Below are 24,324 nucleotides of genomic sequence, written 5' to 3' on the forward strand. Positions count from 1 at the left end.
CTCTGGACTGTGCTTTGAAATAAGATTTATTTACAAATACTCACAAAATCAATGTTGATATAGTTTTACTTTGAAATTTTGTAGCTTGACTAAATTTGAGAAAGCAAAACAAACATAGCTTTTAAAGTTATTAGCACCTTTTTATTAGCATTTGTTAACCTGAAATGACAAACTCTTACTTCTGTTATTCTCTTAAACCTTATCCAGAGATAGAAAAGTAAAAAGCAAAATTTAATTCTGTTTCCAACATTAACTGCCAAATCAAATTCCAAATACAGTGTTGTCACAACTGGTAAAATAAGAGGCAGGAAAAAATCAACCAACCAACCACCCCAGCTGGGTTTTCAGAGTCTAGGTATAATTTGTTGTACTAGTCTTCTTAGTTTCTCCCCTGATTTTCAAACTGAACGAGCAGTTTTAACCATCAATTCTCTATAAAGAACATAACACAAAAATATCTTCAGAGGGACTACCATGGATCACCAAAGCAGCAAGTTCACATCAAGTCAAGCAAAATCTCAATTCAATGAGTCACTGGGCTTTAGAGAAAGTCTAATTTTCTATCATTTTAATTTCCAATTGTGTTTTTGTGTTTTTTTTAATTTCAATTTCCAGTCCTTTGGTGGGAAAGACATCATTATGTAATCAACACTTTGCTATTGCACTGAGGTGGCAGGTTGCACAGACTGAAATAATAGTACCAACAGAGCTATGAACTTTCCCTGTGTGTCTTAATGGGGCGTTAACTTTAGAGCCCGGTTGTGACAATTTAAATGCTAATACTGTTAAAGCAAATAGTCCAGAACACAAACATACCCAGCTTGAGTCAGTAAAATTTAACTAAAGCTTCATTTGAGTAGCGTAGGCCACCACAGAAATTACGCTCTCTTTCTCCATCACCCTTTTGAATTTTGAAATAAAACCCCTGCAGTACTTTTAAAGACTGACATTAATAGAGGAGGCAAAGAATGGAAAAAAGGGACATGTTCCACTGGGAAGTATATATGTCAGAACCCTAAAGTATGGAGATCAAGGACAGCGTGTGTATACATAAAGCATAAGAAACAATTAACTAACACAGCCCATTTAAAATGTCTATGTCCCTTAATACACAAACTGTGGTCTCTAAATACCATTTTCCACTAAAAAAACTAAGACTCCTGAGAGAAATGGCCAATTCCAGGTCTAGGGCAGGAAATGAACAGGATGAGCCTGGAACCAGAAAATAAGGAAGACTATCAAAGACCACTATGGTTGTGTCAAAAGGACTCGAGAATTAATCCGAATAAACTCCCACTGGCCAAAGACTGAAAAGTTTGAACAGGAATAGGAATGATAACCATAACGGATTAAAACAGAATATGTTTAAATCCATGAGTTGATAATGAAACTAAAAAATAAACCCCAAAGACCCTCTCTTTGGTCATCTTTGGAGGATGCTAGGAAACCACCTCATTATCTAGAAAACTGGTAAATAAAATGAAAGAATTAAACCTTTATCCCTACCTTTTTTATATCATTTGGACCTAGGGTTAACCAATAGATAAGTTATCTTTATTCCAGGAAGGAATGATATAAGAGTAGAGTTTGAGAGGGAGAATGATATAAGGAACGATATGCGATGGGGAGAATATTCCCATCACAAAACCACCACAAATGAATTAAAGGATGTGAATCATTAACAGCTGATAACATTTTAAAGAGACAATTGTGTATTATGAAAAGTGGTGCGTATATGTGTAAATTTGCCCTGACAGGGATGACTATTTTCTTAGACATTGTTTAGGATTGCCTGTATAAGGTGATAATAAAAATCAGACTAATTTATAAGGGCCTGTTTGTTTTTAAATTCTCAACAGATAATGTACCCAGTTACTGCCTGTACTCTGGGCAGAGGCTCCCATTTCCTCCTACCCCAAACCTGGATATACCATTGACAATACAATCTGTCAGAAGTACTCAAAACCACTTGTAAAGTAGTTTCAGGGTAGTGGGTGGTTAGGAATCAAACTTGAATTCACCAAAAATTTACAGGAAGTAAAAAGGATAGAGAAGCATGCTAAAAAAAACACCAGGAGGACATAATCAGCAAAATCCAGACTGTGGGAAACTCTACTGGACAAATGACCCAGTTTCTTCTAAGGAAATTTTAAGGAAGGGAAGAAAAACCCAAGAGAGATGAAGGGAGAATCTACAACTAAAACACTTGAGATAGTCAGTTGCAATCTATGGACCTTATTTGAATGTATTTGGATCCCAATTTAAACTAACTTAAAAGGGAAATATTTAAAAAAAAAAAGCGTTGCCTCTGATATCAAGAAATATTCACCAGATTTCTCTGAAATCTTGCTAAAACTTTACTTTCATCCTTTCCAACTTAAGGAAAAGCTGCAAAAAGCCAATGCAGAGAGAAAATAAGATACCGGTTCAATAACATGTGAGTTACAAACAAAAGAAAAAGTGCAGAAGAGAGCCTTACCCACAGCTCCAAACATCTATGGCTGGTGTATAACGCTCCTCTCCCAGCAGAAGTTCTGGAGGTCGGTACCAAAGAGTAATGACTTTGTTTGTATAAGGGCGACTGAAATGCAAAACCAACCACGACATAAATTTACAATGGCTTCTGATGAAATATCTGTACAATTAAATGCAAATAGAAATAGATGCCAACTGAAGATAGGATTGTCAAAACAGCTCCACAGCAACCTAACAGTTCAAAAGTAAACTGGACAGAAGTAGGAGATGTAGAAATAACTTCCATTCCAATTTGGGTTGACTTATTTCAGTCTAAGGCTGATTCAAGAATTTAGATAGAATTTATTGTCTAAAATCTAGGTGATAACACATTTAGAAAATTTAGGATATCCAAGAATAAAAAGGATTCTTTCTTATTGCCCACATGTAATTTTGATGAATGCCTCACCTCTCTTCAGAGTTATAGAGCCGAGCAAGTCCAAAATCTGCCAGCTTGATTTGCCCACTGTAAAACAAAAACAATTATTTTCATAAGTAACAGCAGCAGCCACTAAATTACACTTGTAAAGTGAAGTGCTAATTTAGGAGGTAAAGGAGTTACAAAAATGAATTTTAACCTCTCCTCTCTTAGTTCTACTTTTAAGGGTCACTCTCCCAGATTAAACCTCTTTTGTCTACTCCAGTTTACAAACACTTGGGGGTTTTTTTGGACTACTACTGTATTTTTGGATTTGATTCCTTAACTAAAATTTTTTTTTATTTCTTGACAAACAACAATGGCTGGAACCTGACAGATTAAATATTTATTGTTGGGGAAAAAGGGATTAGGCTGCTTTAGACTACGAGAGACAGCCAAATCCAATTCATAATCCTTTGACTGATTCTGGTTTGAACAAACTAGCTATACAAAAGATATTTCTGACATAAGGGAAAAAATATAAGGACTGAGTGTTAGAATAGGTAATTCTGTCAGAGTATTTAGGGTCAAATGTAACAACGTCTGTAATTTACTTTAAAACAACGAAAGCAGAAAAATAAAAAGGGAGCAAATACAGTAAAAGGTTAATTGTATGTATATTAATTCTTAATTAGTGCCTCAATTTTTTCTTGTAACTTGACATTTTTCATGATAAAAAGCAAACCACAACAACACTGTGGCTATAACAGATTTTTTCAATCAGGGAACACGGCTTTGATCTGAGCAAACAATTTTTATGATGAATGAGGCCCCCTTCTACCACCATACTGCCATCACTTCCTATATCTTAGAGGGGTTCTCAAACTTTAATATGAAATAAGAATAACCTGAAAAGCTTGTTAAAAATTTGCTGGGCCCCAATCCCAGAGATGCTGATTCATTAGGTCATGGCCCATGAATTCAGAATTCTAACAAGCCCACAGGTGATGCCAATGGTTCTGGTCTGAGAACGACACTTTGAGAACCACTCCCTTAAAGGGATCACACTCACATTTCACTCTAAGTATTCTGTCTTTGACAGTGATGTCAAATAATATTTTAATAAACCACAACACAAAAGGTTGGGAAACTATTTAAAAACCATTTATTAACTATCTGGAATAATCACATTTATCTAAATTCTTGTTTAGCCTATATATTCACATTTACAGCTAGTGTTATCTCTTGGGGAATGAAAAGCCAACTCACTCTTTGTTAAGGGACTGGGGATATCTCAGGTGCCCGATATGTCAGATCAGGCAGAAAAGTGAATAGAAGAAAAAAGGGGCTAAGCTAGGATGTGCTGTTCAAAGTATGAGCAATGGAACAGAATATTAAAACAAGGTAACTACTAGCAACAAAATTTTACATTAAATCAACGCTTACCATTCCTAGTAAAGGCTTTGGGTACCTTACCCACTTGCCCCAAACATCATTACATTTTTAAGTTCAATTTATAAGCAAATTCTGAGAAAAGCAAAAAGGAAAGGAATATCTGACTTGAACCCTACACTGGGACAAAAAGGGTTCCTCAAATTTATTGTCATTATTACTCTGAGAGCCTGAGATGATCCAAGACTCAAGGCACATGGTATGACTGAAAGTTAAGATGGCAATAGATAGTTACAGAAAATTAGGCTAGAACTAAACATCACTAGTACCTAGTATATTTCCTAATCCATCCCCTCCCTCACTCTCAGTAAGTGACCTTGTCTTCACTGAAAACAGAGGTCACCAAGTGGGAGCTACTTAACATCCTATCTTTCACCTACAAACTTATTTACATCTATAACCTTTCTTTCTTCTATTCCTTTGATTACAGGAAAAAACACGTCAATCTCTTTCTTCAAGAATAATCAATACCTATATCTGTGGCCACTACCACCTGTGGCCTTGATCCCGTCTCCTCTAGAACTTTGCTCCTTTAAATTATTTTGGTTCTTTCCTGAATCTTCAACTTCTCCCTCTCTATTGATTTTCTTTTTCCTTAGCATTTAAATATGCTCAAACCTCTGCATCCTTAAATAAAAAATTAATAAAAATAAAAAATTAAAGATACATCTACTAATACCTTCCCATTAATTGTGCTAACCACCCACTTACCCCACATCGTCATCACTAACCTTTTACTTTTCAGATTCTCTTCTTAAGTTTTATAATGTCTGCGTCATCTGACATCTGTGACCACTCACTTCTTAAGCTTGCCTATTTTGCATTCATGGTATTTCCTTATTTTCTTCCTATCTCTCTGACTATTCCCTCAGATTCCATCTTCTGACATTTTTTCTACACTTGATAACTCCCGAATCTATACTGCTAACATGGAACTTTCATGTGATCATATGCCTGTTAGATATCACTATCCTGGATATGTAACAGACATAACCAAAAGGGACTTACTCTTCACCCCACACATCCAGCTCTTCCTTCTGTATTCCCTATACTGACCAGTGTGACACCCATCTAGCTAGTTTCTCAAGTCAGAAATCTGTGAGTTATCTTAAAATACTTCCATTCATTCCCCATCATTCACTAATTCACCAAAGTCTACTGATCTACTAAGTCCATCCTGTCCTTTACTACCAGTGCCTTGGTTAGGTCAAGTACTGACCATTTCTTATGGTGTTCTTAATAGGTCTCCCTGCCTCCAGTCTATAACCCATATAGTGACCACTTAGTGACTTTTCTAAAACAGGAAACTAATTGTGTCTCTCCTCTATCTAAAATAATTTGGTCTCATTTACACTGGAATAATTAAGATATAATGAACATCACAGAGCCCAGCCCTGCTCTCCTCCCGCTCTCATCAACTGCCTTCTCTTCCTTGTCCAGCTAAAGACTGCTTACCATTCTCTCCAGGCCATCTGACCCAGAAGCCTCTGTGAAGACAGAGCTAAATGAGGAGGAGCAGAGGACAGAAGGATCAGACTAGACCATGAGACTCTTACGTCCTGCTTAACAACCTGAAGAGGAACTTCAGTTTAGTCTAGAACCTCATCAGCTTCCTGAATACGGCAAGTCAGGGACAGGGAGTACCCTGACCCAGCAGAAAGAACACCAGTTATTCCCTAGCCTGAGACATCCCCCTATAGAGGAGCAAAAGGAAGAGAAAAAAGCATATGAAGACTATAATCCAGAAAGCTACAAGCTGATATCCATCATCATTAAGTTTTTGAAGTATTACTACTATGAATGTACATTAACCAAGCCCAGCTTTAATGATAATTGAGGGTCATAGAGATAGTGACAGAAAGGAATAATCTTTTAACATCATGCTTTGTCTCACAGAGGTACTTAGGCATATATATATATATATGTGTGTGTGTGTGTGTATGTATGTGTGTATGTATATCTATATATAATTTAAAATAATGCATTGATTGCACAATTTAAAAACAAAAAATTAACCAACCAGCACACTTCAGTGCCTGACACCTACAGAGAAAGTTTAAGCTCCTTAGTGAGATATACAATATCCTTAAATTAGCTCCTTGCAATTGTCCAGCTTCATCTCATGCCATTACGTGCTTGACTTTTCTTGCCCTACCAATACTGACCTGTTTACAGTTTTCCAGACATAATATGTTATTTTCACATTTATGTGCTTTTGTCCATGCAATTTCTTCTGCCTAGAAGCTTAACCCTCTATTGTCAGTCTTTCTGATAAATTCCTATTTATTCCTCATGATTGCATCTTCCCAGGAGCTCCAAAATTCAAGGAAAAAAAAAGGGCTTAACAAATGTTCAATGAATTGAGCAATATATTTGTTTAGCTCTCCTACTAAACTCTGAGCTCTCCAGTGACCAACCATTTCATGTGGGACTTTCAGTGCTAAAACCAGGATAGTCTTGGATGACCCTGGATGTTGGGGTTGCAAAGACAGGAAGTATGTAACAATCATTCCATATTCCTATCTAGATAATGTTTGTTAAATATAATTGAAGAGAAATGTTTAAAACAATGGGTGAATCAGACAAAGATGGCTGTAAACAGCCCAAACACCTAAAGAACCAAACACTGCCCTGATTTCAATGGTACTAGATTTGCTATTTATTCCTCAATAGGTAGGGCTATTACCAAAGACTAGTGCGCATAATACATCTCATATCACCAATGCAGTTTAGGCAAATAGCCAAAGAGGAAGAAAGCAGATGATAAAAACTTCTGAAGAATTAACACTGTTCATTATCAAATTCCTATCTGTCTACACTATTAAAACATGGGAGTAAGGTACTGTGCAGAAAAGTCAATCATCTAGTACACCTGTGTTTACTCTGAAATTTGATAACTGAGAAAGTCTCAGGAGCAGCTAAAAGAGCAGGCACATTTCTCCCCACTAAACAAGGGAGAGTTTCACTAAGAACTCAATATGTGTTTGAATTTGCCTAGGACCACAAGAATATTAATCATTCACTATGACAAAAAGCTTTCTGAATATTCTTGTAGAATGTGAGTGATGCCCTAAAATGTTTGTAATTAAAAAAACCTTTACAATCATCCTACCTCTGTTAATTCCTTACCAACACTGAGTCTGGAGACTCTGCTAATCAGAGTATCCCTATCACAAGTGGTTCCCAAGGTACAAACATTAGATGTATGTAAACGCAAAAAACTGCAATACTGGGTCCACCTATAACCCCAATTAACTAGCTGAAAGTAAGTGGGTCAGAAGAGAGGGAGAAAATGCTTAACCTCATTTGATTACTATGTTACCTGTTATTCAGCAAAATGTTAGAACACTTAATATCCCGATGCAGGAAATTCTTTTTGTGACAATAATCCAATCCTTCCATTAGCTGTTTCATGAATGACTTGATATGGTCCTCAGAAAAGTGCACCAAACCAGATTCTAGCAGTCCCATTAAATCGTGGTCCATATACTCAAATACAAGGTAAAAGGCACCTACATAAAATGAAAGAAAAAGTTAAAAATAAGAGAAAAGGGATGCTGGAATGCCTCAAATTTTAACATAACTTTGGAGTTGACCATAAGGCTCTCGAACAACTGCTTAATTTTCTAGATGAAGAAACTAAAACTCAAGAGTAGTTGAATAACTTGCCTTTTCTAATAATAAATAACAAAACTACTATTTAAACTAATCTTCTGACTCTTAGTCCAGTGCTCTTTGGACTACTTATATCTTGAGGGGGACAACTGCCCCCCATCAGCTTATATTACTAATCTTTTAAGATCTAAGTCAGTTGGCAAATTACAGACCTTGGGCCAAATCCAGTATGCTGTCTGTTGCTGTAAATAAAAAGTTTTATTTGTAACACACAACCATGCCCATTTGTTACATATTGTCTATGACTACTTTTGTAGAAGTCTTTACTTTAGTTAATAGGATTCACATAATATGCCAGGGGCAGCATGGTATATTTAGTATAAATTATCAGTGAAATTCATAGTATTTAAGAATTGAAAGAAAGGTAAATGATTTAATCTAACTCCCTAAACTCAGAAGTAGATAAAAAGAAAAGCATGCTAAGAGAACTGTAAAAGGTTTGAAATCCACACTATCTTTCTACTTTTGGCAGGGAGCATGACAGAGGTCAATATTATAACATAAGAAATACTAGACCTAGTTAGACAATGATCTGTCCAGTCTAAAATTCTAACAGCCTAAAGGCAAGGATTCTTAATCTACGGGGTAAGGTTCAAGGACTCTTTGAACTCTCTGAAATAGTATGCAACATTTTAAACATGTTTTTTCGAAGAGAGGATCCATAAAATGTTGAAAGAGATCCATAACCCCAAAAGGTAAGGCACTGCATTAAAGGAATACCTTAGATTTCACTAAGACCTCAGGACAAAGGACACAAAAGGACAACTCAAAAAAGAGAAAATAAGTAAAACTGCTAAGTACATTAAAAAACTCATAAGTAATATTAGGAATGGAATCCAAAATAATGACACCATACTTCACCTATCAAGATGACAATATTTTTAAAAGATATATTCAATGTTAGGGAGGATAAAGTGGGATGGGCACTCACTGGTGGGACATAAATTACTACTGTCTTTCTTAAAAGCAATCTAACATTAAACATGAAAATCCCTTTGACCAAATAATTCTACTTCTAAGAAACTATACTAATAAATAAATCAAAATGCAAAGGTTTATGTACAAAGATGCTCAATGCAGTGCTATTACAATATTTTTTTAAACTGGCAACTAAGTGCTCAACAGGGACTGGTGAAGTAAATTTGGATTCATCTATCTTTATGCACAGTCATTAAAACATGTTAATATGGGAAATTGCTTATGATAAGTTATAAAACATAAATATACTTTGATCTCAGTTATGTTAAAATAAATATAATATATATAATATAAAGTACTAGAAAGAAATATGCCAAAATGCTAACACTACAGTGGTTTTCTTTTTTTGGTGATGAAGAGTCACCCTGAGCTAACATCTATTGTCAATTTTCCTCTTTTTTTTTTTGCTTGAGAAAGATTAGCCCTGAGCTAACATCTGTGCTGATCTTCCTCCATTTTGTATGTGGGTCACTGCCTCAACATGGCTGACGAGTGGTGTACGTCTGTGCCCAGGATCCAAACCTGTGAACCTGGGCTGCCGAAGCAGAACATGACAAACCTAACCATTACACCATGGGCCAGCCCCATATGGTGGTTTTCTATGAATGGTGGTATATTGGGACAGAGTGAGAGAGAAGCAATTGCCATTTTATTTTCCTTACTCTTCTATATTTTCAATTTTTCCTCAATAGGCACAGATCATATCCATCCATTCATTTATTATTATTTTATGACTTTTTAAAAAAGAATTTAAACAGTACATGGTAAATTGTTTAAATAGTACAGAATGGCATGGATGAAAAGTAAACCCCTTTCCAGAAGCAACAAATTAACATTTTCTTGTGCATCCTTACAGAAACTAGCTTTACACTATATTATTTTTATAATTAGAAAAAGGACATACCCAGAAATAAACCTAGTATTCTTAATCCTATTTAGATCTATCATAAACTTACCTAAATACTGTTGAATATATAGAATTTCCTTTTATTTGCTTTCAAACTACTTCTACTAAACTGAAGAGGTACTACTTCCCTAGTGCTAATATCTTTGAGGCTCCGTAATTAAGTCCAGCTTAACTCCATCCATTACCTTCTTTTTTTTTTTTTTTTAAAGATTTTATTTTTTCCTTTTTCTCCCCAAAGCCCCCCGGTACATAGTTGTGTATTCTTCGTTGTGGGTTCCTCTAGCTGTGGCATGTGGGACGCCGCCTCAGCGTGGTCTGACGAGCAGTGCCATGTCCGCGCCCAGGATTCGAACCGACGAAACACTGGGCCGCCTGCAGCGGAGCGCGCGAACTTAACCACTCGGCCACCGGGCCAGCCCCATTACCTTCTTAATTTTATGTACTTCAATCATATTCTCTCTTAACACTCCAGACTATATTTACAGATGCCATCTCGTCACGGTGACTGATCACTAAACCTTCAGTTTTTTTTTTTTTTTTAAAGATTGGCACCTGAGCTAAGAAATGTTGCCAATCTTTTTTCCCCCCTGCTTTTTCGCCCCCAATCTTCCCAGTACATAGCTGTATATTTCTAGTTGTGGGTCCTCCTAGTTATGGCATGTGGGACGCCGCCTCAACGTGGCCCAATGAGCGGTGCCATGTCCATGCCCAGGATCCGAACTGGTGAAACCCTGGGCCGCCAAAGGAGGAGAGCACGAGCTTAACCACTTGGCCACTGGGCTGGCCCCTAAACCATCAGATTTGCTTTATAAAAGTAGGTTGGATGTCATATATAGACTACTTCAAACATAAGTATGGAAACAACAAACAATTTTATCTCCCAAACAGACAAAAGTTACAAATCCAGGAAAACAAACCACTATGTAACCTGAAGATTGTTTTAGAAATAGCTGCTTTGAATTCTAAACTCTATCACTGCAAACCTATGTAAAAATACAGATGTATATAAACAATAACCAGAGGGGATGATGTAAAAATGGGAGTAACTGATAAAACTGAGTTTTAATTTCCATTATTGTCATTATAATTTGCTTAAAAAAAAAGTTTAAAACGTTGGTTGGAAGAGGATCTCATATTGTTTACATGCTGGCCTTATTAAGTGTTACTGTAGACTCTAATTTTAATGATTAACAATAATTTCTAAAAGTATAAGAGCACACTGATAAAGAATAGATATTTTGTAAAATAAGCACTGTTCAGCAGAAAGCAATCTGCTAACATCTTAATTCTGGTATGGATTCAAGAAAGAAGTTGGACTTTAGTACAACCTGTTAAAAAATAGAAGCAGGCAAACAAGCTAAGAAAGGAAAATAAGATGTACTAAACTACCCTAGAAATGTGGTTTCTTTGCTTGTACCTTTGTCCTTCTTGAAATCCAGTGCATCTTGTTTATCTGTGACAATTTCCTTCATGTTAACAACACTTCGGTGGATTAGCTGACGAAGGATTTTGATTTCACGAATGGCTGTGATTGGGAAGCCCTCTTTCTCATTGTCTAGCCTCACCTTCTTCAGGGCCACCAGCTCTCCTGTCACAACAAATTCAAACTGTTACGTTATCAATTAACATTTTTTTGGTCACTATCATGAGCCAGCCAATACATGTTCTCACTCTGAAAGACAGACGTAATCTTTTCTTTAATGCTATATGTGAGATACTTTGTATCTTTAAAAAGAACAACCCTATATTCCCTTTCTTAGCTTTGATTTTTTCTGAAGACTTGAAATTGCTTTTTTTTAAAGATTGGCAGCTGAGCTAACACCTTTTGCCAATCTTCTTTTTTTTCTTCTCCTTCTTCTCCCCAACCCCCCCGAGTAAATAGCTGTATATTCTAGCCGTAGGTCCTTCTGATTGTGCTATGCGGGACGCCACCTGAGCACGGCTTGATGAGCGGTGCCACGTCCATGTCCAGGAACCGAACTGGCAAAACCTTAGGCCATTGAAGTGGAGTGCGTGAACTTAACCACTCAACCATGGGGCTGGCTCTAAGACTTGAAATTTTTAATTCAGTTTTCAGTTGGGCCTAAAAACTTTGGATTATTAAAATATACCAATAATTCAACTACTTCACTTTATCTTAAAGGATTAATCTCTCACCAAACAAGGAGCAACCTAGATATTTTATTTTTACTCTCTCTTAAATTCCCAGCAAGCTTATTATAAAACATTTACAATGGAGAACAATAACAAAGGAAGGTTTTTATTAAAACAATTATTATTATTTTCGTCCTCCCCAAAGCCCTAGTACATAGTTGTATATTCTAGTTGTAGGTCCTTCTAGTTCTTCTACATGAGCCAGAGCCACAGAGCATGGCTACTGACAGATGAGTGGTGTAGTTCCGCACCTGGGAACTGAACCTGGGCCACTGAATCAGAGCGCATCAAACTTTAACTGCCAGGCCATTAGAGCTGGCTCAAAAAGAAAGGTTCCTACACAGTAATACTATTACTCTTTTGGAAAATTTCAGTCTATTTAGGAACTTTTGGAAACAAAATTAGCATTCAAAATTTACTTTTATTTTTGAACCCACTTAAGACATTAGAATTGCTACATTTTTAACCTTCTGACATCTAGAATTTTGTGGCAGTATTTACCTGTATCTTTGTCCTTGGCTTTATATACTTGGCCATAGGTTCCCTCTCCAATAATCCCAATAATGTCAAATTTGTCCACACAGCGTTTCCCCCAGTCGCTTTCTGTTTGTCTTCTTTCTCCATAACGAGGACAACAAATTCTAAAAAGGCAAAAACAAATAAAGTTAATGTAAAAAATTGTCTATTCAAAGAAGAAAACAGAATTCTTTTACAATGATTTCTGTGGCTCCTGACTCTTTCAGGAATTTTTTAATTGAAAAGGTAGGAATCAAATGATATGAAATAAATAGTTCAAACAGTCTCTTACAGTGGCTAAGACACAGATTTTTTGCTTCAGGAAGACATAAGATCAAATAACAGATTTGCTACTTCCTTTCTGACTTCTCATGAGTATTGGCTTCCTCAACTATAGAATAGGAAAAGAATACCTACATCATAGGGTCACTAAGAAAATAAAATATAAAACTTTGGCAATGATAAGTGCTCAATAAATGTAACTATTTTTATCATTAAGAGAGGAATGCTAACAATCAGAACATCAAACTAGATTCCACTACATTTATGGCATGGCAACTTATGTGGTTTAGGAAGAAAAAACAATCCCACATCTATTAATTTTTCATTAATGTGTACATAGTTGACACGCTGAATAAAAGGGCTTTTTTCTTCTTTAATACTCTATTATGAACTCAAAAAATACAATGGGATTAATGTTCAGAGTATATTTGGATTTTGGAAATTACTGCTTTTCTAAAAAACATAGCTGGGTATCCATAAGTGCAGATTAACAGAACTCCCAGAAAGGCTTTTATCCATTAAAATAAAATGAAAGATATACATTAGGCCTAACCCTTCTGGTGTAGATAGAAGAAAGTGTGAGATTTGGGCCCAAAGGTAAGGAAGAAAGCTGTAACTAAGCATAGCTCCCTCCAAAAACTCACTTTGGTCTCTTTTTATATGGTTGCTGAGGTGGTGTGATTGCCTTTGGTTCTGGAGAGTCTGGGGGAGATGGATCCCCACCAGGGAGCTCTGGAGGGAGAGGGAGGTCCGTGAGTAAGTGACGTGGCCTTTGTTCCTTCTCTTTCTTCACAGGTTTTGAAGGTAGAGTTTCTTTTGGACTAAACAATAGAGAGGAAGAGAAGAAAAAGATCAAAATTACCTAGAGAATATGCAAATAAAACTTTTCAAAGATTGTAACATCTGGCTATTAAAAGATTACAAAGATTTTACTTTTAAGGGAAAAAACTCTACAATATAACATAAAGATATAGAGTTTATCACAGCTAAAATACTCAGATTTTGCAAAAAGAAATCCATAGTATATTAAAGAAATGATTAAAAATTTGAGATATTACTTATAGGTCCTTTAACGAACTCTTTCTTTAATGTCCTTCTTAAGATTCTATTTGGATTTTTACTGAAATGAAATAAACTGTAGGAAGTAATCTTAAATTCATAAAGTACCAGTGCAACTCATGGAGTCACCAACCTACTCTATATTTTAATCAGCAAAAATTTAAATAATGAATGAAAGCTCAACAGTGTAACACTACTATATTACTAAAGCTATGGAGAGAACTTGGAAAAAGGAAATAGTAAGAAATATAGCTAAGCTGGAAATCAAAATTAGTGAAAAATATATTGACTTAATTTTATTGGTTTGCAAGCAAAAGGCAACCATATCTGACCAGCCAAAATGGATAAATAACCCTCAAACTAAAAATCTAAGGAGAAAGAGTCCAAGCAACTATTTCAGAATCATTAAAACAGCTGGTAAGCAGAAGGCCTCTCATGATAATCAACAAATTATAGTGGGGGCGGGGGAGGATGGCTTTCCTAGAATAGGTTAGAAAAGTCAGTTTTCAGATCCAATTTTTTAACCATTTCTATTTATGAGTAAAGGAAGGATTTTGCGCCAGGCATGTCCTCATAAAAGACAGTGCAACATACTAATTCATGCCTACAAATAAAACCATGCTAGATAGTCTTTTCTATTCCATCACAGTATCAGAAGGTTGACTAGGCTCTGAGAACTCTAACTGCAGTAGGAGCCTCCTCCACTTTTTTGACAAGTGGTTATAAAAAAATATATCATTTCATGAATACTTCCATAAAACCATAAAGAACAGATCTATTCCTTGCAATGTATCTTTTTAAAGCAAATCGCTTCCCTTTGTATGTGAAACAATCTCAAAATTTACTACTTCCTAACAATTTTCATCATTTTAATCTCCTGTAAATCAGACAGAACAAGAGAATCTAAATTAGTTTAAACCAAATCAACCAGAAATAGGGTAGTCGATAGAGTGCAAAATGATCATCTGAAACTTTCTGTTAAATTACTGATAGCGATGAACACACAACATTAGAATAATTTGCACTAAGATTTTTCTACCCTGGGAACAAAGCCTATCATCAGAAAACTCTTGAGTCAAGATGCAATATAGATTTTAAAAATTTCTCCAATTTTAAGACATTTAGGGAAAGAAAATTCTTAATTTCTCAACTACTACCGTCAGAATATTCTCTATAAATGTCAATTCTTAATGATTCAGAAATACATTACTTCTTGGTTCTGCTTCACTAGAATCAAAGGATCTGAATTCTCACCATCATTTCATGTAAGTTCAGTATATGTTTTAAATTAGGTCTTGTTTTCTCCAATGTTTACTTTATGGGTTCAAATATAGTTTGCTACCGTGAAAACATGCATTGCTTCTGAAAAATTACATTTTTAGCATGTTTATTTCAAGAAAGAATGAGTGTTTGATAAGATATGTACTACCAGTTCAGAGCACACAAGTTGAATAGCGGTCAAATCATGTTTCAACAAAGTCCAACCAAAAACCTTGAAATACTGTCCCATAAAATTGCAATGCTGAACAACATTATGGTCTTTAGCCTTTAGTGTAGGGCACTCAGCTCTTATAGTGCTGAGGACACATGACAGATGCAGAGAGGGTCCAACATAAGGGAGCAGATGCTGAACATCAAAGTCATTATTTGAAGACTGAGTACCAGGAAGTGTTGATCTACCTTATCAATATCATTACTTCCCAGTTCCCCATTTATACCCGTAGATGGGTTCACATGTGGTGAGTAGGTTGCATAATGCTTGAGTAAAGTAATTAAAAAAAGCACAAAAAAAACCCCCCAGTTGCCAAGCTCCAGGACTGCCCAAATTTTAGAATCTGGATAGTCTCTTGGAATTTATGATGATGAGATTTAATTTGTAGGTACAATGTAAACACCTCTAATAAAAAGTGTTTACTGTTAATAAAGAATATGAATTTACATATGAACTGTTCTAAAAAATTAGATAATTTTCAAAATTTAATAGCATAAACTACTTTAAATATGATCATTTATCCCCTTCCCCTTAAAGCAGGTTGTTTAAAAAGTGATTTATTTTTACAAACTTCTACTAAATTTTTTTTTTTTTTGAGGAAGATTGGCCCTGAGCTAACATCCGTGCCCATCTTCCACTACTTTATATGTGGGACGCCTACCACAGCATGGTTTTTTGCCAAGCGGTGCCATGTCTGTACCTGGGATCTGAACCGGCAAACCCCAGGCCACCAAAGCGGAATGTGTGAACTTAACTGCTGCACCACCAGGCTGGCCCCTCTACTAAAAATTTGAGTTGAATACATTAAAAATGGAAACCAAGTATTCTATAAGCAAAATCCTAAACCAAATTTGAATGCTCACACAGATCCTTTCTTTTCTTCAAAGCTCAATACTTTAAAGACATAGTCTTTAAGAATAATGTAGACTCGGGGCCAGCCCTGTGGCCTGGAGGTTAAGTTCAGAGTGCTCCACTTCAGCAGCCCGGGTTCAGTTCCTGGGCACAGATCTACACCATCCACTGGTGGCCACACTGTGGTGGTGACCCACATATAAAACAGAGGAAGAATGGGGCTGGCCCAGTGGCTCAGCGGTTAAGTTCGCACGTTCTGCTTTGGGCACCCGGGGTTCGCCTGTTCGGATCCCAGGTGCGGACATGGCACCGTTTGGCAAGCCATGCTGTGGTAGGTGTTCCACATATAAAGTAGAGGAAGATGGGCACGGATGTGAGCACAGGGCCAGTCTTCCTCAGCAAAAAGAGGAGGATTGGCTGTGGATGTTAGCTCAGGGCTAATCTTCCTCAAAAAAATTAAATAAATAAATAAATAATAAAATAAAATAAAAAACAGAGGAAGACTGGCACAGACGTTAGCTCAGGGTGAATCTTCCTCAAGCAAAAAGAGGAAGACTGGCAACAAACGTTAGCTCAGGGCAAATCCTCCTCAGAAAAACAAAAATAGAAACAAAAGAATAATGTAGACTCCGCTGAAGTTTAATTAACTCCAAATGAACCAGGCTATCAAAAACAAGTAAAGAAGAAAAGAAGATTTGAAAAGCCCTAGGTAGTTAACCAAAATTTTAAAGAAAAGTATACAGATCATCTTCTTAAAAGCAGGAGATCCCCATGAATAGCTATGTTCATGAAGAATGTACTGTATTGAGGTGCGTTTGGCAACCTTTGCTTCCTGAAATCAAGAATTGTAGATCACGAATCAGAAAGGCTATGCAATACCATTAGTTAAATTCACTCTTGCATTTGATACCTGAGTAAATATAATATACTTCTGCCCAATATATATGTCTGAAAGAAAAGTTGCATTCTTTTCTCAAAAGAACTTTAAAAGAAGACAAATCCTCTAATACATGCTTTATATCATCCATGTCCCAACTGATTTCTTAACCAAATGGCCAGTGTCATTTCATACAAGCCCTGACCCTGGCTCCTTCAGCAGTTTTACTTATTCATTCAAATAACCAATATTTACTAATTGCATTCTGTGTTCTCTGTTTAAAAGCACTGTAGGCAATAAAAAGATGTATAAGTCACATTCTCAACATTTAAGCTGCTCCAGTCTCACATGAGAAAATAGAGAGGAATGTGAGTTCTATGTGAGACTTTCAGATTTCTTCCTGAAAATTTTTCTTACATAAAAATTATTTTTTGGGGCTGGCTCCATGGCCAAGTGGTTAAGTTTATGCGCTCTGATGCGGCGGCCCGGGGTTCGGATCCTGGGCGCGGACATGGCACCACTCGTCAGGCCACACTGAGGCGGGGTCCCACAGCCCACAACTAGAGGGACGTGCAACTAATGATATACAACTGTGTACAGGGGGGGTTTGGGGAGATGAAGCAGAAAAAAAAAAAAAAGATTGGCAACAGTTGCTAGCCCAGGTGCCAATCTTTAAAAAAAAAAAAAATTATTTTTCATGTGAAAGATAGGTGCAGCTGGTACATGGGTGTAGAGTGCACCAAAAATAAACAAATAAATAAATAAATAAAATAAAGACAAAAATCATCTTGAATTTAAAATTAATAGATAGTGAAAGAAATCTTCATTTCTATTTTTCTACCTTTAATAATTTACTTATATTGTATGTGGAAAACTCATAATCACCACACATTTAAAAACAGGTACAGGGACCAGCCCCGTGGTCGAGTGGTTTAAGTCTGCACGCTCCATTTTGGGGGCCCAGGGTTTCGCCGGTTTGACTCCTGGGCGGGGACATAGCACACCGATCATCAAACCATGCTGAAATGGTGTCCCACATGCCACAACTGGAAGGACTCACAACTAAAAATACACAACTATGTACTGGGGAGCTTTTGGGAGAAAAAGGAAAAAAAAAAAATCTTAAAAAAAAAAAAGGTACAGGGGCCACCCCAATGGTGCAGTGACTAAGTTTGCACATTCTGCTTCAGTGGCCCGGGGTTCCCTGGTTCAGATCCTGGGTGCCAAGGTACACACCGCTTATCAAGCCATGCTGTGGCAGGCATACCACATATAAGCAGAGGAAGATGGGCATAGATGTTATCTCATAGCCAATCTTCCTCAGCAAAAAAGAGGAGGATTGGCAGCAGATGTTAGCTCAGGGCTAATCTTCCTCAAAATAAAACAAAATAAAATAAAATAAAAATAAGTAGAGTGGACTATGAAATAAAAGTTACACTTTCAGAATCAGAATTGATCTATAAAAATAGCTTTGTTCACTTCATTTTCTCTCATATACATTCTTAAAGACAGCCACATATAATCAAATAAACACTGAACGGTCTTATTTTACCCTTCATCCCCAATCTGAACGACAGAAATCCCTATGAGCCTTCTATAAAATCATTCCACATCTGGAAATCTGCACTCTTCACTGACACATGGTAGGGAGGTTCAAAAGTTATTTGGTTAGCCAAGCAAACATTTAAAAATGAAGTTTCTTAGCCATACTGATATTGTTCTAGCCACTATGCAAACTAATATTTAAAGCGGTTCCTATGGGTAGATAATGGCCTTAGGTCCCTTTGCATAATGCTCAACTGACTATTTTTCCAACAAAAACTATAAAAACACATAGCTTGTATCTATGAGAAGTATACTGTGTACCTCAAACACATTTTTCTACATAAATTTCAGGTTCTATTCTTCTCCTTTGTAGTTCTCAAGACATGGCAGAATTACTAAATACCTATTAATATTAGAAAGAGCATGTAGGATTTTTCTTTAAAATCAGATTTACCACTATGAATAGTAATGGAACCATTCTATTAAATACTCTTGTCTTTTTTTTTCCCCCCCATTTATTGCACTTGCACCTTCTTAAGTCTGGAAAAATACAGACCTAAAGGGCTGAAATGTATTGCCGATGAAATTACTGATGTCACTTGGAAAGTAACAGAGGCTTGGGAATTGGTCTGGGATGTAAGATCAGTGGTACTTATTTTTGTGCTTACAATGAAAGTTTGTTGCAATTAATGAAACCCATGTCCTAGAGAACAAGAGGGCAGGATCTCAGTAGAAAAAACAGTAACACAAAGATTGCCACGGTGTACATCACTGCTAAATTAGGTTTGTTTGGTGGTACTTGCCTAGATAGTCTTACCAAGAAATTAAACATATTTCCTAATTCCTTCCATAAAATCAGATTCGTGCTTCGTAATCATTTCAGTTCTCAATACTCAGAGGACTCATTAAAATTAGAGCTCCTCCCATCATTCCATTGTGAATTTATATTCTAATCAGCAAAGATTCTACATATCGTTCTTTTGCTTCTTACAGGATAATTTTTTTTTAAAGCAGCACTTAAAAAAAAAACCTGGTTTATTTTTCTCCTGGATCAGGAGGGGGGAAAAAAAGCTATAAAAGACATTTCTGGGACCACTGAGGATATTTAACATTGTTATTTATATTATGCTATTTATGATTATTATTATATTAAATCAATGATAAGTTTTTATATCTTTTATATAAAGATATTATAATTATGTAGGAAAATGTCCTTGTTAAGAAAGACATGCTAATGAATTCAGAAGTGTTACGATATTAACAGTTAAATCAAATGTGGCAAAAAGTTAACAATTGGTGAATGTAAGTGAAGAATATAAGGGTGTTAACTGCATTATTCTTTTAATTTTTCTACTGCTATTAAAATTTTCAACATAAAAATTTAGGGAGAAATATGCTGATTTTTTAAAATTGCAATCAAAATTAGCCTTATCAATAAACTTATGACAAAAAGGGCTACTACAGCTCAAACTGTAATTCTCTCAAGTAATAATGTCATAAATAAGGACTTTTCCACTGAAAACCAAACATCAAAGGCATTTCCTATTCATAAAAGCATTCTAAACAGCCATGCATTAGAGCAGTTTTGACAAAGTTTGAGAACAGAAAATGTCTTACACTTAGATCAAGACGGCTAATTTTCCCAGTTAAATATGGGACTTACCTATCCATGTCATCATCTCCCGGTAATAAGGGTGGGAGGGGCAGAGGAGGCAACGTTGAAGTTTTTAAGTGTGGAATAGCAGCTGTTAAAGATACTTGAGTCTTCACAGAAACCTGTACAGGGGGCTGAGAATTTGCCTGAGAGGACACAGCAGATGTCCTTGGGTGAGTAGAAGGAGCCAAAGTTGAACTACTAGAAGCAAGAACCTGACTAAATGCTGGCTGGGGAGGAGGCAGAGGTGGTTGCTGTGGAATAGCTGGTAGTGGTGGCAAAGGTGGCAAAGGGGGTGTCTGAGGTGGAGGGGTAGTAGTTGGTAAAGGAGGTGGAGGAGAAATAACTGTGGGGAGAGGTGGAGGGGTCTCCTTTTCTGATGTCTCTGTCTCTTTCGGAGTAACAATCTCCTCTTTCAATGCTACGAGTTTAGAGTCTCTTGTTCCCTGTGCTTTCGAATCTTTAAGAACAGGATGCTTCTCAGAGTTCTCATCCAACTTTACTTTCCCTGTATCTAAAGAATTTTTGACCTCTGTGTTTAGATGTGTTACATTCACCAGTTCAGTATCTGGGGCAGATTTTTCCACTTTTACACCTCTGGGTAACTTTTTAGATTCCAAGCCTGAATCCTTAGACTCTACTGAACTGTTCTCTTTTCTAGGCAAAAATGTAGGTGAACCCTTGGATTCCTTTCCATCCATTTTTGCTGCTGCAGCAGCAGCTGCTCTTTCCTTCTTTTTCCTACTGAGTTCAGCTCCCAAGCTGGAGTTCAATGGAAGCCTGACAGGTGAGATACTGGAATGTCGACTGCGTGACCCGGATCTCTTCTTTTTACTATGAGAAGATGAGTGTCTTGAATATGCGGGACTTCTACTTCTAGACTTCATAGATTTCCTACTGGAAAAAGAAAAAAACAGTTTAAAATGGATAGGCTACAGCAATATGGAGGAAAATAGATCAATTACACAACCTATGAAGAACTATAACTTAAAAAACCCACTTTGAGTAATTTAGTAATCTTAAAAATAAATTAGGTGCCATTAAATAACAATAATAACAATGCATCAATATTGCTTCATTAATTATAACAAATGTTCCATACCAATATAAGATGTTAATAATAGGGGAAACCGGGTGCAAGGACATATAAGAACTCTTTGTACTATCTTCACAATTATTCTGTAAATCTAAACTGTTCTAAAACATAAAGTTTATTTAAAAAATAGATTGGAAGGAACTAAATCCTGCATGACAATATATTTCAATCATATAACATTAACAATTATTCTCTATTTATTCAACTGAAGAAAGATGGATAGATATTTCTTCCCCACATTGGAAAATATCCATATTCACAATGATTACTTTTTAAATTTTGGTTTAAATCTCTAATAAAGTGAAAACATGATAAAAAAATCATAGTTTACACTAAAGGTGGGTTATGTCAATCAGGAAGTTAAAAGTAACTAGCATGCTTCACTAAAACCTAACTTTTTTAATTAGGAAAAGATTTTGTTTCTTGTATCCGCAGTTTATAATTAAGTTGTGCCTATACTAAACAAACACCCAACATTTACAAGAGTTAAGACTTACAAAATATATAAACTGGAGAAACAGTCTTACTAAAATAATTTATTAGACGTTCTCAAAACTATGACGGCTTCTGGTACTTTCAAATATAAAATGATTTCCAATCAGCTATTTAGGGACTCATAAAGCAAGGTATTATTGTCTGTTCAACTTATTTTATTAAGGAAGCAGATTGGGAAGTAAAACCTGGGATGCAGACTATTCTAAATTGAAACCCAACCCTCATTAATTCTTTTTGCTCTTTAATAAAGCCTAACACGCTCAGGCCTCAATGTGAAGGCGGAAAAAAAATTAGCAGTAAAAATGTGACTGGACAAAACATAATTTGCCCAGTAGTCTAAAACAAATTGTTCCCATTCCAGATCTTCAATCTCTCTCTTTATCTTCGATCATTAGTAAGACTGACATAAATCAAAATGTTTCGAAACAAATAGCATATACGTGTAGGGGAAACAATACACATGATGTTAGCCATTGTTTTCTTATACCTATACTGCTTTTTGGAAGTTTGCTCCAAAAAGTTAGTTAAAATACAGTCATTATTGGAATCAAATTACTCAAAATAACGATAACAACATAAACATGAACATGAGGATACAAAATATTGAAAGTAGTTAAGTGGATTTACCAAATATCCACTTACCCTCAAGAAAACTAATACTTCTCTTGTAAATAACTGGCTGAAACAAGAGGTTTTCTCTGATTGAATTATAGCTGGGGTAAAACTAATATCTCTATCCTAGGAAAAACTTCTAAAAAACCAAACACTAAGTAATGTCAAAGACCATGCTCTACAAACCATTGTTTCTTTAATATTTCGGCATGACTAAATCTTCCTAAGGAACTCTGCTACAGACCCTTCAACTTCTGAACAAAAGCCTACTGTTAATAGGACATTTGGATGGCCATACACTTATGGCATTTTTAGTAACACATATGCTGTATTTGAGGTCCAGATCCACTCTTCAAGGAAAAACAGGTGGGGGAGAAGGGACAACAAATAGATAAAGGCAGGCAATGATAAAAAATTTGTCTTTAAAAAACAAATGTTATCTTTCCCCTGAATTGTTAGGTTCCACCCACTGGAAATGAAATTGCTATTAATCACTACTAATTTGCTGGGTGCAAAGATCTTGCATTTCTGCCAAAGCATTTTCAGTCTTTTAAAACAACATTGCTTAATTGTGACTGTGTCTCCCAAGGAAAAAACACAGAGAATACCATAGAAGGGATCTGTATGTTCCTCTACTCTCACTCTAAGAAATTAGCATGCTTACTGTTTGGAATTCCAATCAATGAAGAAAATATGCAATGCACATAGACAAACATATAATGCTCTCTTGTAAGCCAAATAAAATGTGCATGTGACTCTGGGACCATTACATAGTGTTTATATTTGCGTCCCATACTATCATACTATGTCTCCAGTTCTTTCTTTCTTTCTTTTTACCACACTGCACTAGTTCCAATTAAGTGAGTAGAGGAATAGAGAACTTGAGATATAATCCAAAAGGATCATTGCAAAGCAGTAGTTCTTACTGAAATTCGTGGTAGTGTTTTAGCCTCAACATACTTCTTTATTCCCAAACTCCACAACAATAAAAATTCCCAGAAGAGCTTTAATGAAACTACTCCCTCAAGAAAACAAATAGCCTGAGAATATTTCTTAGGCTTCCTTAAAAAACTAAGCAACTTTCCAAATGGTACTCTTAAAACTCATCCATTTTACTATATGTAAATTTTACAAACCCTCACTCCTCCAAAAAAAAAAAAAGTGAGCTCTAGCTAACGGTATACATGCTAAAGCCTTTATCAGTGAAGTAAACTGATGTGCACAACTTACTTTGAGATGAATCAAAAGATGGATTGATAGAAAGATGGATAGATATGATAAAACATATAGCAAATATTAATCATAGACTCTAGCTGGTATATATATGGATCCTCATTATAATTCTTTCAATTTTTCTGTGTGAAAAATTGTGTAAAAATGGGGGGAGACTAAGGAACTTCAGACCCTGACAGCTAGGAACCCTGCAGCTTGATGAATTCAAACTAGTTTATGAATAATTATAACCTTAAGTCAGCAAAATTACTCATATTGACATATAAAAGACGTCCATGGATTTTTTTCAAATTAGCATTTCTCTACTAGTGTTCAGCAACGTTTTCCTCACTCATGGACAGAATTTACTGAGTGGCTCCAAGTAGCAGGCACTGTGCTATGCACTTCATATTTACTAATTTAATCCTCACAACTCTAGAAGTAGGTAGTTATCGTTCCGATTGTACACACGAAGAAACTAAGACACAGAGAAATTAAATTATTTGCCAAAGGCCACAAAATAAGATTAAGATTCCACTCAGGTATAACTCCAAAGCCCAGGTTCTGTTTTTTTCGGACAAAAGTTGAGTCCAT

At 36.0% G+C, this 24,324-nt stretch overlaps 1 protein-coding gene across 37 annotated transcripts in view; it reads right to left on the minus strand.

Annotated features, from left to right (window-relative positions):
• The window catches only part of CDK12 (cyclin dependent kinase 12), a 75,118-nt gene that overhangs the window by 48,233 nt on the left and 2,561 nt on the right, over positions 1-24,324 (minus strand). For 28 of the 37 annotated variants that reach the window (XM_070227384.1, XM_070227382.1, XM_070227406.1 and 25 more), the window contains exons 2-8: positions 20,325-21,212; positions 13,481-13,657; positions 12,540-12,679; positions 11,302-11,472; positions 7,647-7,836; positions 2,924-2,980; positions 2,480-2,581 (exon numbers count right to left, since the gene is read on the minus strand). In XM_070227384.1, coding sequence (XP_070083485.1) covers positions 2,480-2,581; positions 2,924-2,980; positions 7,647-7,836; positions 11,302-11,472; positions 12,540-12,679; positions 13,481-13,657; positions 20,325-21,212 — 1,725 coding nt within the window. The remainder of the gene's footprint in view (positions 1-2,479; positions 2,582-2,923; positions 2,981-7,646; positions 7,837-11,301; positions 11,473-12,539; positions 12,680-13,480; positions 13,658-20,324; positions 21,213-24,324) is intronic. The other 9 variants (XM_070227410.1, XM_070227409.1, XM_070227407.1 and 6 more) reach the window with 1 other exon arrangement.

The sequence above is a fragment of the Equus caballus genome, chromosome 11 (assembly GCF_041296265.1).
Source record: "Equus caballus isolate H_3958 breed thoroughbred chromosome 11, TB-T2T, whole genome shotgun sequence".
NCBI lineage: Eukaryota > Metazoa > Chordata > Mammalia > Perissodactyla > Equidae > Equus > Equus caballus.